This window comes from Xiphias gladius, unplaced genomic scaffold (assembly GCF_016859285.1).
Source record: "Xiphias gladius isolate SHS-SW01 ecotype Sanya breed wild unplaced genomic scaffold, ASM1685928v1 HiC_scaffold_627, whole genome shotgun sequence".
Classification (NCBI taxonomy): Eukaryota; Metazoa; Chordata; class Actinopteri; order Istiophoriformes; family Xiphiidae; genus Xiphias; species Xiphias gladius.
The window spans coordinates 1-17,000 of record NW_024402329.1 but is presented as its reverse complement, the minus strand read 5'-3'; the positions used below and the strand labels follow the sequence as shown (position 1 = coordinate 17,000).

General features: G+C 38.4%; 1 pseudogene and 3 gene segments (V, D, J or C); all 4 read right to left on the bottom strand.

Annotated features, from left to right (window-relative positions):
• Positions 1 to 1,760: 1,760 nt before the first annotated feature.
• On the bottom strand, positions 1,761 to 5,475 carry LOC120787777 (annotated as a pseudogene).
• Positions 5,476 to 9,328: 3,853 nt separating this feature from the next.
• Positions 9,329 to 10,141, bottom strand: LOC120787775. The segment is given in 2 exon segments: positions 9,329 to 10,004; positions 10,093 to 10,141. Coding segments are annotated over 2 exon segments (366 nt in total).
• Positions 10,142 to 11,741: 1,600 nt separating this feature from the next.
• Positions 11,742 to 14,250, bottom strand: LOC120787776. The segment is given in 3 exon segments: positions 11,742 to 11,813; positions 13,817 to 14,112; positions 14,202 to 14,250. Coding segments are annotated over 3 exon segments (417 nt in total).
• A 785-nt stretch (positions 14,251 to 15,035) lies between these two features.
• Positions 15,036 to 15,396, bottom strand: LOC120787774 (the record flags this gene model as incomplete). The annotated part of the segment is given in 1 exon segment: positions 15,036 to 15,396. A coding segment is annotated over 1 exon segment (361 nt), but the record flags the coding sequence as incomplete, so codon positions are not given.
• Positions 15,397 to 17,000: the final 1,604 nt, after the last annotated feature.

Here is a 17,000-nt window from a genome sequence, read left to right as displayed (position 1 = left end):
CTGCTGAATGTGAATCCAGAGGCTGTACAGGTCAGTTTGTGGGATTCTCCAGGCCTTTTAACCACTGGTTCAGATTCTGTCAGAGTCTGAGCATCAACACCTGTCAAGATTAAAAGGAAACATCATATGTATTAAGATAGAAACTCAAATATTAATTATTTAAGATCAGCATCAGTGAAACTCTTCACCTGCCCAGCAGACAGTTAAAAGCAGCAGCCCTGTCCTATAGTCCATCATGTTAAACTGTGTGTCCACTGTCCTCTGTCGTCCTCTCTGCAGTCAGTTAAGTAGAGGTGGGAGACATCTGAGTTTTGCATTGACTCCTCCTCACAGGGAGGAAATGACAGGATATAATCAGTTGTTGTTTGGTGAAACTGGGGATGCAATGATTAGTCTACACAGGTCAGTTCATTTCAAGTTCATTTGTCACTATATTGTTTTGAATGAGGCACATTAAATTGTGTGAGATGTTTGTCCCAACACACATACTGTCCCAGGATTGTTAACCGCTTCTCAGAGGCCTTGTCTAACTCCAGGCCTCTCTCCAGGCATACTTCTACAGTACCAACTCCAATTTTAATACATGCCACATTAAATAGAAGAATATTTTGACACGTTAATATAACTGTCAGTAACAGAAAATGTCAGAGGACTGCAACATACATACTGAAAGATTATCATACAAAGAGAAACATGGGTTATAGAGTAAAACTTGCTGGCAAAGGTCAACAAAGGCAGCTGTGACTGAGCAAAGGTGGCAAAGAACAATATCACCTGAATAAATGAAATAAGAGAAACCACTGCCTTCACTGTGATCTGGTCATTTTTGCATTAAGCGTTTATGGATATATTGTCATACATCATTGTTAAAGTTTTATTTTTATTGACGTATTTCTTTAGGAAATGAACAAACAATGAATCTATTCAAACAAAAACACTGAAAAACCATAGCCTTATTAATGGCTGACATCATAACTGTTCAAGACTCCTGACAAGAACAAGAATTAAATGATTCTGACTCTTGTCATTATCTGCCTTTCACTTGATTATGTCAGATGCTTTGTTGCAGAAGTGATTGCGAACTCAAATATTAACTCAAATCAATAAAAAAGGAATAACCTGTTGTTGTGGTGAAGTCTGAACGCTACAAAATGCTTTTGTGGCATTTATTTTAAATGATATGATTCACAATGAGTGTGGAGTTAGAATATCGGAGGCTCTATGTCAGTCAGGCTGCAGACAAGTAAACAGGCTTTTATCAGGCACTTTAGCAGGAAATTCACAAATCTCAGGAAAAAAAAAAAGCAAGACAACTCAACAAATGCAACAAGAGTGTCAGGAAACTCTGAATTAACTAAGGTGAATAATCAGGACAAGGCGTGACCGATTTGTGTCTGTGTGTGTGTGTGTGTGTGTGTGTGTGTGTGTGTGTGTGTGTGTGTGTGTGTGTGTGTGTGTGTGTGTGTGTGTGTGTGTGTGTGTGTGTGTTTTTGTGTGTGTGTTTGTGTGTGTGTGTGTGTGTGCCCGTGCTTGTGAGTGTGTGTCCGCTTTTCTGGGTTGTTGGTTATACAAGTATAAAAATGCAGAGTACAATCTACTACATGATTTCTAAGATTGTTTAAATTCAGTGTAAGTGTTGGGAATGAAAGAGGCATCTTAGCCTATGGGCATATTCAAAGGTATTTAAAGATCTGCTCCCGTTAGATGATTAAATGTTTCAGGATAAACTGTCCAAAAAAGAGCAAGTCCTTCCACTTTACAGGACAGAGGGACCGATTCTCCTGTTCTGTGGACCACTGGCTCTGAGGAGGTGAGGGACTGGGGCTTAGAAGCTGAAAAAGACACAGAGTTTAGCTGACAGGAAGCCAGCAGACCTCCGGAGCTCCTTCTCTCCTGCTCTGCTGGATACCGACTGCACTCACCTGAAAGGAGAGCCAAGAGGAGGACACTTAGCACAACTGTCATGGTGGAAACTTGGCTGAGTCTGCGACTACAAAGGCTGAAATGAAGAATATACTCTATATGCTGAGCAGGCTGAATGGGTGGGGACTGTGCATCATTGTGCGAATTTGCATTTTGACCAGTCTGAGATTTTGGAGAGACAGAGCTGAAAGGTAAAGAGACATAAAGACTAAAGCTTAGGAGAGGATCAGTGCTGGACTCTGAGAGAGAGAGAGAGTGAAGAACCAGACTGAGACACCAACAATAAAGACGTTGATCAGTGTTTCAGCATTTCTCCTTTTTCCATTGTGTTTGACCAGTTTTTCACAGGTACAGTTGTTAGAATTTGATTTGAATATAAATCTCTAGTTCAGTCCAGGGTTTGAGTGTTAGTGAGTTAAGATCGATGAGATAAGCAGAGACAAGTGTTTCCTCATAGTTACAGAGGCCAGATAAACTTGACACTGCTTCCCTCTAGTGTTTTTTTTAAAAGGAAACTGCTTTTCACTGCCATAATGTAACTGACTTTACACGCCAAATAATATATACTGTACATTATTGTGGCTGAAATGTGTAAATGTTGTATTTCTGTCCTTGGATGTTTTGCGAGGTATGGACCGTTTCAGTCAGACAATTTCTTATATGCTATATGTGCTTAATGGTTATTTTGGTAAGTTAATGATGAATGTTTGATTTTTTTCGGGATTTTATTAAAAATAACATCAATTTAAGACAAAATAGGATTATATTTTGACTCATGATCTAGAAGCCCCTTGAGGGTGAACACAGAATCTGCCTGTGTCCAGGCTTTGTAACCACTGGTTCAGATTCTGTCAGAGTCCGAGCATCAACACCTGTCAAGATGAATAAGACAACTTCACATGATTTAAGATGGTAACATTATGTCAAACGGTGATTAACGCTGTGTCAAATGAAGTTCATTAAATATTTTCGACTGCCCAGCAGACAGTTAAAAGCAGCAGCCCTGTCCTATAGTCCATCATGTTAAACTGCGTGTCCACTGTCCTCTGTCGTCCTCTCTGCGGTCAGTTAAGTAGAGGTGGAAGACATCTGGGTTTTGCATTGACTCCTCCTCACAGGGAGGAAACAGCTGGATCTCAGTTAATGTTTCATCTATTAGCTCATACACATACACAAGACGTTCTTGCTGTGAGGTGAGAGTGCTTGACACTGAGCCAACATACCACCTTACTATCAGAATAAAGAGGTTTGTAAAGGCTGGGGCTGCTGTAAATTAAACAAAACCCAATGACCTCTTTTTTTCTTCCTAACCTGCAGCGTACGGCCGTTACAGAAATGATGTATGAAACTCAATCTGTCCTCATTTGCCATCTCTGCTTCATCACATTAAAACTACCGCTTGTGTAGCACACACATATGGAGAAATGGCTTGAAGCCCTGCAACAGATACAGTGTATTAGTGTATGTTTGTGTGTTTAACTGCACAATCTGAAATACTGTTAACACCGGGGAAATGTCTTGGAATGATCAGCCGTCCAGGAGGTTTCCCCCAGTGAATGCCAGTACACCATCCAGCACAGACACAACAACAAATGTCTGTAACAACAAACTGAATTGATGGACAGATGGATGGAATGGAAAATGAAGTTTGGGTTTAGTCTTTTTTTTTAATAATCTTCATTCAGTATGTATGTGTGTATGATTTTTTTTCATGGAAAGAAAATATTTACTTCTGGAGTTAAGCTCTAACACTGATATCTGAGTGGTAATATTATTGTTGTGTTGTGAGACGGTGTATGTGTTTGTGTGTGTCGATATGTGTGTGTTCATGTTTTTCCTTATTAAGTGCTGAACTTTTTTGGTTCTATTTTTCCTGTTTTGCAGCATATACGTCTTGCATATAAGTACTGAAGGTTTTTGTACAGCTGCTGAACCAACTCCAGTCACTGTGAGTCTCGAGCACAATAATAAACAGCAGAATCTTCAGTCTTCAGACTGTTCATCTGCAGATACAGCTGCTGTCTGCTGTTGTCTCTGGAGATGGTAAACCGGCCTTGGACTGACTGAGTAGGCAGTGCTGCTATCAGTATAAAAAGTAGCAATCCACTGCAGTCCTCTTCCAGGAGCCTGTCTGATCCAGGCCATCCGGTAGCTGCTGAATGTGAATCCAGAGGCTGTACAGGTCAGTTTGTGGGATTCTCCAGGCCTTTTAACCACTGGTTCAGATTCTGTCAGAGTCTGAGCATCAACACCTGTCAAGATGAAAAAGAAAACATCATATGTATTAAGATAGAAACTCAAATATTAATTATTTAAGATCAGCATCAGTGAAACTCTTCACCTGCCCAGCAGACAGTTAAAAGCAGCAGCCCGGTCCTATAGTCCATCATGTTAAACTGTGTGTCCACTGTCCTCTGTCGTCCTCTGCCGCCAGTTAAGTAGTGAGGTGGAAGACATCCGAGTTTTGCATTGACTCCTCCTTACAGGGAGGAGAGAACTACATTGACTTGGCTTGCAGTGTAACTTTGGTGAAACTGGGAAATGAATGTTCAGAAGTCATTCCTCAAAGTCTGATTTTTTAATTTCATTTGTGTAAAATTATTTATGCATTAAAAAACACTTTTCCCACGTTTCCCTAATAACACTTCAACATCCTAGTTTATGTTCAGATATCTGACAAAGATCATGTCATTATCCTGAACATTTAAAATATAATTCACCTTGCCATCATGGTTTCTCATTACTCCCTATAAGCATATTTGGCAGCAGATGAGCTAAATAATCACCAGGATCTATGAACATTTTTTAAAAATTGCACTTTTTTTCCATCTCAACCATAAAATGTACCAATGATTTGAAACCTTTTGGGGTTTTGGACATTTTATCTTTCTAATTATTTTCTGATGTAGCCAAGCTTGAAATCTAATCAAAAAGTTTCCAGCTTGTTCCATGTTTCACACTTAATTAATGTAATTTATGCTTTGCACTTGTGAATGTGAGATGGTCAGTTTAGTGTTACATCAAGCTTTGGCATTACAGAGAACTCTGTCTATTACTGTGAGTGATTTAACATCATGAAGAAAATAGATGTGTTTACGATATGTAGAAATCCGATCGAAGTGATTTTGCAGGTGGTGAGAAAGCTCGGATGCCACTGAGATCACATTGTTACTTGTTGTCTGTGGAGGGTTTTGTGCAGCTGCTCCACTGTCTCCAGTCACTTTGTCCAGCACGGAAGTAAAGACGAGAATCTTCTGCTGTCAGATCCTTGACCTGGAGGTACTGAGTGCTGGACTCATCCTCAGTCATGATGGAAGGACTTTGAAAGGAGCTGCCATAGACAGCAGAGTTTGAACCTGTGTTCATTTTCCCAATCCACTCCAGAGCTTTCCCTGGCCTCTTTCTTATCCAGTGCATATTGTAGCTTGTCATGTCAAAGCCAGATATGATACATGACATCTTCACTGTCTCTCCAGGTCTTCTCACCTCAGAGGGAGACTGGTCCAGTTTGATCTCATCCAAACTCCTGTAAGTACAAGAAATGATGAACATTATCCAACAAACTAGTAAATCACAGGTTGGACATTTAGAAAAGAGTTAAGCAGAATTGATTTTCTCACTCTGAATAGTAACTACAAGTAACAAACTACAGGGCAACTGTAATTTCCCATTCTGTGATAAACGCCATAGTTCAATGCTCTTTGACTGTTTTTTCAAAATGTATTAACCTGTCCCTGTGTTCTGCTAGTTGTTGATGTGTTTATAGAGAGGAAGAGTATAGACCTCCCTCTACCGGTTTAAAAGAGGAAACAAGTTACAAAGACATTTTCATAAATTGAGTATAGATTAAACAGAGGAACACGTAAAACATTTCCAAAACAAGTGCTGGCTACTGATTTCTGGACTGATGAAGAGGGGAACAAAATGTTTATTTTCAACACTGAAAATCTCAAACTCAAAAACTGAACAAACACAAAAACTTCTCTCTACCATTCAGCTTAATTCCATAAACGCTCATTATTATGAGATCCATAAAGAAAGTACTGTTTTTAATTAATGTTTCCATTTAAAACATGTTGGTTACAATGTAGATTAATATTAGCATAGTAATAATAATTGTTTTAATAGTCAAGTATCTTCATTAAGGTCACGAGACCATGCTAAACATCTATTTATAGTATTTACGCATGAGTGTTGAGGAATCATGTCAAATACATAGTCACATGCTTACTTTAACTAAGTGAGACTACTGACACTGGGTTAAACTTATTGACAATAATTAAAGTGCAGTTTATTTTGGTATCAGGTTATTTGATGTCAATGCTCAGTCACCACCTGTACATATTCGCAGCAGAGCACAGGAACAGATCCTATGCCTCAGACTGCTAATTTGTTTTTGTTTTTTGTTTTTTAACCTGCTTTACATTAAACTACAGAAACTATAGACAACAGACTATAGACAGATATTAGATATTAAATTTCTGGCAAATAATTTCTGGACTGATGGAGAATGAAAAAAAAAAGCTTATGTTTTCCAATGATAATCTTAAATAATGGTGCAGCAGTTTCGGGATTTAATTTTCACATTGGTAAGATTACAGAAAGGAAGTTTGCATCCGATATCTGTATTTGTTCATACTTTTGAGGAGACAAAGCTACTGTTTATGTTTTGTCAGATGTTATTCACCCCCACTGCATGGCAACAGGAAACGTGTGTTACCCATCTTCTAGATATCACAACACACATACACAAACACACACACAAAATAAATAAATAAAGAAAATGAAATTGATTAAAAATTGAAATACTTCACTACTCCTCTGTCTATTAGGAGCAAACATTTATTATTCCCTAAATTTATGAACATTCATATGAATATTTATCAACTCAGTAGACTGGTAGTGTCTTTATTAAACGTAATATTAAGAACGTGTGTATGTGTGTGGTTCAGTCACATGAGTCTCTGGGTATTTGACAAGGTCTGTTGGTGGTTTATATCACAGTGGAACCAACTTCTATACCACTGTGCACGTACACAGTAATAAACAGCTGTGTCCTCAAGCTGCAGATTCTGTCCTGTTAATGTCACAGAACTGGTAGAAGTGTATGTGTGGTAAAGGAACTTGTTCTTCAGAGCATCGTTTTGATAAAAGTCACCTCCTCCCCAACGATGAAAAATCCAGTCCATTGGTTTTCCTTCACGGTGTCTGATCCAACCTGTTGCATAGCTGTTATCAGTCAAAGAATAACCAGAGACCTGACAGGTGATGGTCAAAGTCTGTCCAGGCTGCACGACCTTTGAGTCTGGCTGGATGAGATCAATACTGTTCACACCTGTGGAAACAGAAATCAACATTATCTCCATCATTCATCTGACTATTCAGTGTTTTCTAATGTGTTTATTAGTGTGAATCCACTGAAAGCTCCTCACAGGATCCAGCTGCCAGCAAAAGTATCAGAGCTACAGAGAACATGGTTGATGTTGAAGCTGAACTGATGTGAGCTCTTCTGTCCTCTCACTGACACACAGACACACACTTCACTTCCTTATGAGGAACCTTCATTTGAATATTGTTGAATATTTACATTTCTCTTCTGTCAAGAAGGTAAAGGATTATGAAGATGTTTTTCTCCTTTTTAAGTGTGTTTGACCACTTTCTCGCATGACAAAAAAGACAAAAAAGAAAAGAGTCACTCGCTATACTTTAGCAGATGTCTGAAGACAGAACTCTAAATCTGTGAATAGGCAAATATTCACCATCTAAGCAGCAGCCCTGTTCAATTGTCGTCATGTTAAACTGAGTGTCCACTGATCCCTGTCATCCTGTGTCACAAGGAAGATTACTGAGTTTCCACAGAGACCTGGCAGATCATGGTCACATGAATGTGAGTCAATTATTTTTGGAGATCAGTTTGAAATGAAAACATTTGTTAAATTTAAGTCTATTGATTGAAATAATTGTTATTAATATGCTTAGAATTAATATAATATGATGTAATAGCTGGGATTCTTGCAGTGATAATAAAATTATTGTCTGAAATTAGCATTGCAATAAATGTAATACGGAGAAAAATGAATGTTCCTAGTTGTGGTGGTAAATAGAGGAAGTAGTTTTCTTATCTCTCCTGTTACTGTCTCTCACTGTGTCTCTCTGGCACATTAATACACTGCTGTGTCCTCGGTTTTCAGACTGTTCATCTGCATATAGACTTTACTGCTGGAGTCGTCTCTGGAGATGGAGAATCTACCCTGGACTGATGGGGAGTAACACATAGGAGAACTATAAGTGTCTATATAAGCAGTCCACTCCAGTCCATTACCAGGAGCCTGTCTGATCCAGTTCCACTCAGAGCTTCCAAACTTAAACCCAGATGTTGTGCAGGTGAGTCTGTGGGATTCTCCAGGTCTTATAACTGCTGGGTCAGACTATGTTATGGTCTGACCTTCAGTACCAATTGAAACTACACAACCACCACCAGGAGTGTCAGCTTTCTGTCAGCCATGTTGACAGTGTGTTTATTATGTCTTCAAATCCATGAATCCTCCTTAAATATGATGTAAACTGGATCCCTGTTAGGATTTGTTTACAGTGAGCTCCACCTACATCACATTCTGCTTTTAGAGTCAAATTCAAGAGACTGAAACAGCATAACAGAAAATAAAAGCACCATTTTAAACATAACAAATACTGATTTAAGACGTGTAAATGCATTGATTTATCTGAATAAATAGAAAAACTATAATTTTGAATTTTTATTTTTTTACATGTTTGCATTGAAGGATCCTGCAGATTTTTTTTTCTATAACTGGACTCCCTCAACTGATTTGCATAAAGTCTTCACTGCTGTTGACTTTTTAAATATTGTTAAAATTTAAAATAGTTGAATTCAGATATTCTGTTACAATTGATTGTACTTCTAATCATCACATTTTAAAAGAATTTCTTACATTTGTGTGTTTCTTTCTTCGTGTTACTTAAAACAGCAGTTAACTGAAAGCAAGTTAATCTAAATGAACGCTGCTTGATGTGCTGCAGCTGGTTGAAGGCCTGGATTTTCTTTAACTTCTGAAGGTTTCAGTTCTCAAATTGTGTTTGAGACTGCAGACATACAGAGAAACTCTGAGCCTTGGGAGGAAATTAACGCCTAGGAACTGAAACTTATGTGACGATATGCAAAATAATAATTGTTGTAATTTAAGAAAAAATATTTATGCTGACTTATCTATTAATGATGTAAAGAAACTGCTTTTTTAAAAAAGAAAGAAGAAGGAGAAAAAAAAAGTAAAACATTAAACAACATGGACAGTTAAGTGAAATCATCAGAAACAACAAGTTGAACCTCCTCCATTATTCTGTAAACTCCAGTCTTTGCACTATTATATTTATTTTGTCATTTTAACAGCACTACAATCTCCTGTACAATAAGACAAATAAAAAGACTTGTTAATCTCATGTGAGACAATCAGCAAAATCATTTAACTACACAAACTGTTTATTGCTCAGCTACTGTCTCAGTCGAGGAGTCGTTTTAATGAAGCTCTGTTAAGCAAGATGCCTATTTAATAACATGATTTCTACATTTGTATCTCTGTTTAAAAATATTTTTCTATTAATATTTCTATCATTGGTTCCCAAAGTGTCTGGTGTAACTTTATTCTATCATTTTCTTGAGCTACTTGAACAATGGACATTAATCATGTGAGATAATTGTGGTAAAGATGAGGACAGTAGGTTTTTGTACAGCTGCTGAACCAACTCCAGTCACTGTGAGTCTCGAGCACAATAATAAACAGCAGAATCTTCAGTCTTCAGACTGTTCATCTGCAGATACAGCTGCTGTCTGCTGTTGTCTCTGGAGATGGTAAACCGGCCTTGAACTGACTGAGAGTAGTAAGTGCTGCCACCACCACCGCTACTGATAGTAGCAATCCACTCCAGTCCTTTTCCAGGAGCCTGTCTGATCCAGGCCATATAGTAGCTGCTGAATGTGAATCCAGAGGCTGTACAGGTCAGTTTGTGGGATTCTCCAGGCCTTTTAACCACTGGTTCAGATTCTGTCAGAGTCTGAGCATCAACACCTGTCAAGATTAAAAGGAAACATCATATGTATTAAGATAGAAACTCAAATATTAATTATTTAAGATCAGCATCAGTGAAACTCTTCACCTGCCCAGCAGACAGTTAAAAGCAGCAGCCCTGTCCTATAGTCCATCATGTTGAACTGTGTGTCCACTGTCCTCTGTCGTCCTCTCTGCAGTCAGTTAAGTAGAGGTGGAAGACATCTGAATTTTGCATTGACTCCTCCTCACAGGGAGGAAATGACAGGATATAATCAGTTGTTGTTTGGTGAAACTGGGGATGCAATGATTAGTCTACACAGGTCAGTTCATTTCAAGTTCATTTGTGACTATATTGTTTTGAATGAGGCACATTAAATTGTGTGAGATGTTTGTCCCAACACACATACTGTCCCAGGATTGTTAACCGCTTCTCAGAGGCCTTGTCTAACTCCAGGCCTCTCTCCAGGCATACTTCTACAGTACCAACTCCAATTTTAATACATGCCACATTAAATAGAAGAATATTTTGACACGTTAATATAACTGTCAGTAACAGAAAATGTCAGAGGACTGCAACATACATACTGAAAGATTATCATACAAAGAGAAACATGGGTTATAGAGTAAAACTTGCTGGCAAAGGTCAACAAAGGCAGCTGTGACTGAGCAAAGGTGGCAAAGAACAATATCACCTGAATAAATGAAATAAGAGAAACCACTGCCTTCACTGTGATCTGGTCATTTTTGCATTAAGCGTTTATGGATATATTGTCATACATCATTGTTAAAGTTTTATTTTTATTGACGTATTTCTTTAGGAAATGAACAAACAATGAATCTATTCAAACAAAAACACTGAAAAACCATAGCCTTATTAATGGCTGACATCATAACTGTTCAAGACTCCTGACAAGAACAAGAATTAAATGATTCTGACTCTTGTCATTATCTGCCTTTCACTTGATTATGTCAGATGCTTTGTTGCAGAAGTGATTGCGAACTCAAATATTAACTCAAATCAATAAAAAAGGAATAACCTGTTGTTGTGGTGAAGTCTGAACGCTACAAAATGCTTTTGTGGCATTTATTTTAAATGATATGATTCACAATGAGTGTGGAGTTAGAATATCGGAGGCTCTATGTCAGTCAGGCTGCAGACAAGTAAACAGGCTTTTATCAGGCACTTTAGCAGGAAATTCACAAATCTCAGGAAAAAAAAGCAAGACAACTCAACAAATGCAACAAGAGTGTCAGGAAACTCTGAATTAACTAATGTTTATAATCAGGACAAGGCGTGACCGATTTGTGTCTGTGTGTGTGTGTGTGTGTGTGTGTGTGTGTGTGTGTGTGTGTGTGTGTGTGTGTGTGTGTGTGTGTGTGTGTGTGTGTGTGTGTGTGTTTTTGTGTGTGTGTTTGTGTGTGTGTGTGTGTGTGCCGTGCTTGTGAGTGTGTCCGCTTCTGGGTTGTTGGTTATACAAGTATAAAAATGCAGAGTACAATCTACTACATGATTTCTAAGATTGTTTAAATTCAGTGTAAGTGTTGGGAATGAAAGAGGCATCTTAGCCTATGGGCATATTCAAAGGTATTTAAAGATCTGCTCCCGTTAGATGATTAAATGTTTCAGGATAAACTGTCCAAAAAAGAGCAAGTCCTTCCACTTTACAGGACAGAGGGCCCGATTCTCCTGTTCTGTGGACCACTGGCTCTGAGGAGGTGAGGACTGGGGCTTAGAAGCTGAAAAAGACACAGAGTTTAGCTGACAGGAAGCCAGCAGACCTCCGGAGCTCCTTCTCTCCTGCTCTGCTGGATACCGACTGCACTCACCTGAAAGGAGAGCCAAGAGGAGGACACTTAGCACAACTGTCATGGTGGAAACTTGGCTGAGTCTGCGACTACAAAGGCTGAAATGAAGAATATACTCTATATGCTGAGCAGGCTGAATGGGTGGGGACTGTGCATCATTGTGCGAATTTGCATTTTGACCAGTCTGAGATTTTGGAGAGACAGAGCTGAAAGGTAAAGAGACATAAAGACTAAAGCTTAGGAGAGGATCAGTGCTGGACTCTGAGAGAGAGAGAGAGTGAAGAACCAGACTGAGACACCAACAATAAAGACGTTGATCAGTGTTTCAGCATTTCTCCTTTTTCCATTGTGTTTGACCAGTTTTCACAGGTACAGTTGTTAGAATTTGATTTGAATATAAATCTCTAGTTCAGTCCAGGGTTTGAGTGTTAGTGAGTTAAGATCGATGAGATAAGCAGAGACAAGTGTTTCCTCATAGTTACAGAGGCCAGATAAACTTGACACTGCTTCCCTCTAGTGTTTTTTTTAAAGGAAACTGCTTTTCACTGCCATAATGTAACTGACTTTACACGCCAAATAATATATACTGTACATTATTGTGGCTGAAATGTGTAAATGTTGTATTTCTGATATTCATACCTGGACTCTGACTTCTCAGTGTATAGTTGTGTTGTCCTTGGATGTTTTGCGAGGAAGGGACCGTTTCAGTCAGACATTTTCTTATATGCTATATGTGCTTAATGGTTATTTTGGTAAGTTAATGATGAATGTTTGATTTTTCGGGATTTTATTAAAAATAACATCAATTTAAGACAGAATAGGATTATATTTTGACTCATGATCTATAAGCCCCTTGAGGGTGAACACAGAATCTGCCTGTGTCCAGGCTTTGTAACCACTGGTTCAGATTCTGTCAGAGTCCGAGCATCAACACCTGTCAAGATGAATAAGACAACTTCACATGATTTAAGATGGTAACATTATGTCAAACAGTGATTAACGCTGTGTCAAATGAAGTTCATTAAATATTTTCGACTGCCCAGCAGACAGTTAAAAGCAGCAGCCCTGTCCTATAGTCCATCATGTTAAACTGCGTGTCCACTGTCCTCTGTCGTCCTCTCTGCGGTCAGTTAAGTAGAGATGGAAGACATCTGAGTTTTGCGTTGACTCCTCCTCACAGGGAGGAAACAGCTGGATCTCAGTTAATGTTTCATCTATTAGCTCATACACATACACAAGACGTTCTTGCTGTGAGGTGAGAGTGCTTGACACTGAGCCAACATACCACCTTACTATCAGAATAAAGAGGTTTGTAAAGGCTGGGGCTGCTGTAAATTAAACAAAACCCAATGACCTCTTTTTTCTTCCTTAACCTGCAGCGTACGGCCGTTACAGAAATGATGCGCATGAAACTCAATCTGTCCTCATTTGCCATCTCTCTGCTTCATCACATTAAAACTACCGCTTGTGTAGCACACACATATGGAGAAATGGCTTGAAGCCCTGCAACAGATACAGTGTATTAGTGTATGTTTGTGTGTTTAACTGCACAATCTGAAATACTGTTAACACCGGGGAAATGTCTTGGAATGATCAGCCGTCCAGGAGGTTTCCCCCAGTGAATGCCAGTACACCATCCAGCACAGACACAACAACAAATGTCTGTAACAACAAACTGAATTGATGGACAGATGGATGGAATGGAAAATGAAGTTTGGGTTTAGTCTTTTTTTTTTAATAATCTTCATTCAGTATGTATGTGTGTATGATTTTTTTCATGGAAAGAAAATATTTACTTCTGGAGTTAAGCTCTAACACTGATATCTGAGTGGTAATATTATTGTTGTGTTGTGAGACGGTGTATGTGTTTGTGTGTGTCGATATGTGTGTGTTCATGTTTTTCCTTATTAAGTGCTGAACTTTTTTGGTTCTATTTTTCCTGTTTTGCAGCATATACGTCTTGCATATAAGTACTGAAGGTTTTTGTACAGCTGCTGAACCAACTCCAGTCACTGTGAGTCTCGAGCACAATAATAAACAGCAGAATCTTCAGTCTTCAGACTGTTCATCTGCAGATACAGCTGCTGTCTGCTGTTGTCTCTGGAGATGGTAAACCGGCCTTGGACTGACTGAGAGTAGGCAGTGCTGCTATCAGTATAAACAGTAGCAATCCACTCCAGTCCTTTTCCAGGAGCCTGTCTGATCCAGGCCATCCAGTAGCTGCTGAATGTGAATCCAGAGGCTGTACAGGTCAGTTTGTGGGATTCTCCAGGCCTTTTAACCACTGGTTCAGATTCTGTCAGAGTCTGAGCATCAACACCTGTCAAGATGAAAAAGAAAACATCATATGTATTAAGATAGAAACTCAAATATTAATTATTTAAGATCAGCATCAGTGAAACTCTTCACCTGCCCAGCAGACAGTTAAAAGCAGCAGCCCGGTCCTATAGTCCATCATGTTAAACTGTGTGTCCACTGTCCTCTGTCGTCCTCTCTGCCGTCAGTTAAGTAGAGGTGGAAGACATCCGAGTTTTGCATTGACTCCTCCTTACAGGGAGGAGAGAACTACATTGGACTTGGCTTGCAGTGTAACTTTTGGTGAAACTGGGAAATGAATGTTCAGAAGTCATTCCTCAAAGTCTGACATTTTTTAATTTCATTTGTGTAAAATTATTTATGTGCATTAAAAAACACTTTTCCCACGTTTCCTTTAATAACACTTCAACATCCTAGTTTATGTTCAGATATCTGACAAAGATCATGTCATTATCCTGAACATTTAAAATATAATTCACCTTGCCATCATGGTTTCTCATTACTCCCTATAAGCATATTTGGCAGCAGATGAGCTAAATAATCACCAGGATCTATGAACATTTTTTAAAAATTGCACTTTTTTTCCATCTCAACCATAAAATGTACCAATGATTTGAAACCTTTTGGGGTTTTGGACATTTTATCTTTCTAATTATTTTCTGATGTAGCCAAGCTTGAAATCTAATCAAAAAGTTTCCAGCTTGTTCCATGTTTCACACTTAATTAATGTAATTTATGCTTTGCACTTGTGAATGTGAGATGGTCAGTTTAGTGTTACATCAAGCTTTGGCATTACAGAGAACTCTGTCTATTACTGTGAGTGATTTAACATCATGAAGAAAATAGATGTGTTTACGATATGTAGAAATCCGATCGAAGTGATTTTGCAGGTGGTGAGAAAGCTCGGATGCCACTGAGATCACATTGTTACTTGTTGTCTGTGGAGGGTTTTGTGCAGCTGCTCCACTGTCTCCAGTCACTTTGTCCAGCACGGAAGTAAAGACGAGAATCTTCTGCTGTCAGATCCTTGACCTGGAGGTACTGAGTGCTGCTGGACTCATCCTCAGTCATGATGGAAGGACTTTGAAAGGAGCTGCCATAGACAGCAGAGTTTGAACCTGTGTTCATTTTCCCAATCCACTCCAGAGCTTTCCCTGGCCTCTTTCTTATCCAGTGCATATTGTAGCTTGTCATGTCAGAGCCAGATATGATACATGACATCTTCACTGTCTCTCCAGGTCTTCTCACCTCAGAGGGAGACTGGTCCAGTTTGATCTCATCCAAACTCCTGTAAGTACAAGAAATGATGAACATTATCCAACAAACTAGTAAATCACAGGTTGGACATTTAGAAAAGAGTTAAGCAGAATTGATTTTCTCACTCTGAATAGTAACTACAAGTAACAAACTACAGGGCAACTGTAATTTCCATTCTGTGATAAACGCCATAGTTCAATGCTCTTTGACTGTTTTTTCAAAAATGTATTAACCTGTCCCTGTGTTCTGCTAGTTGTTGATGTGTTTATAGGGAGGAAGAGTTTGCATAGACCTCCTCTACCGGTTTAAAGAGGAAACAAGTTACAAAGACATTTTCATAAATTGAGTATAGATTAAACAGAGGAACACGTAAAACATTTCCAAAACAAGTGCTGGCTACTGATTTCTGGACTGATGAAGTAGGGGAACAAAATGTTTATTTTCAACACTGAAAATCTCAAACTCAAAAACTGAACAAACACAAAAACTTCTCTCTACCATTCAGCGAATTCCATAAACGTTCATTATTATGAGATCCGCAAAGAGTACTGTTTTTTAATTAATGTTTCCATTTAAAACATGTTGGTTACAATGTAGATTAATATTAGCATAGTAATAATAATTGTTTTAATAGTCAAGTATCTTCATTAAGGTCACGAGACCATGCTAAACATCTATTTATAGTATTTACGCATGAGTGTTGAGGAATCATGTCAAATACATAGTCACATGCTTACTTTAACTAAGTGAGACTACTGACACTGGGTTAAACTTATTGACAATAATTAAAGTGCAGTTTATTTTGGTATCAGGTTATTTGATGTCAATGCTCAGTCACCACCTGTAAACATATTCGGCAGCAGAGCACAGGAACAGATCCTATGCCTCAGACTGCTAATTTGTTTTTGTTTTTTGTTTTTTAACCTGCTTTACATTAAACTACAGAAACTATAGACAACAGACAATAGACAGATATTAGATATTAAATTTCTGGCAAATAATTTCTGGACTGATGGAGAATGAAAAAAAAAGCTTATGTTTTCCAATGATAATCTTAAATAATGGTGCAGCAGTTTCGGGATTTAATTTTCACATTGGTAAGATTACAGAAAGGAAGTTTGCATCCGATATCTGTATTTGTTCATACTTTTGAGGAGACAAAGCTACTGTTTAAGTAAGCTTTGTCAGATGTTATTCACCCCCCCACTGCATGGCAACAGGAAACGTGTGTTACCCATCTTCTCTAGATATCACAATACACACATACACAAACACACACACACAAAATAAATAAATAAAGAAAAATGAAATTGATTAAAAATTGAAATACTTCACTACTCCTCTGTCTATTAGGAGCAAACATTTCCTCTATTATTCCCTAAATTTATGAACATTCATATGAATATTTATCAACTCAGTAGACTGGTAGTGTCTTTATTAAACGTAATATTAAGAACGTGTGTATGTGTGTGGTTCAGTCACATGAGTCTCTGGGTATTTGACAAGGTCTGTTGGTGGTTTATATCACAGTGGAACCAACTTCTATACCACTGTGCACGTACACAGTAATAAACAGCTGTGTCCTCAAGCTGCAGATTCTGTCCTGTTAATGTCACAGAACTGGTAGAAGTGTAT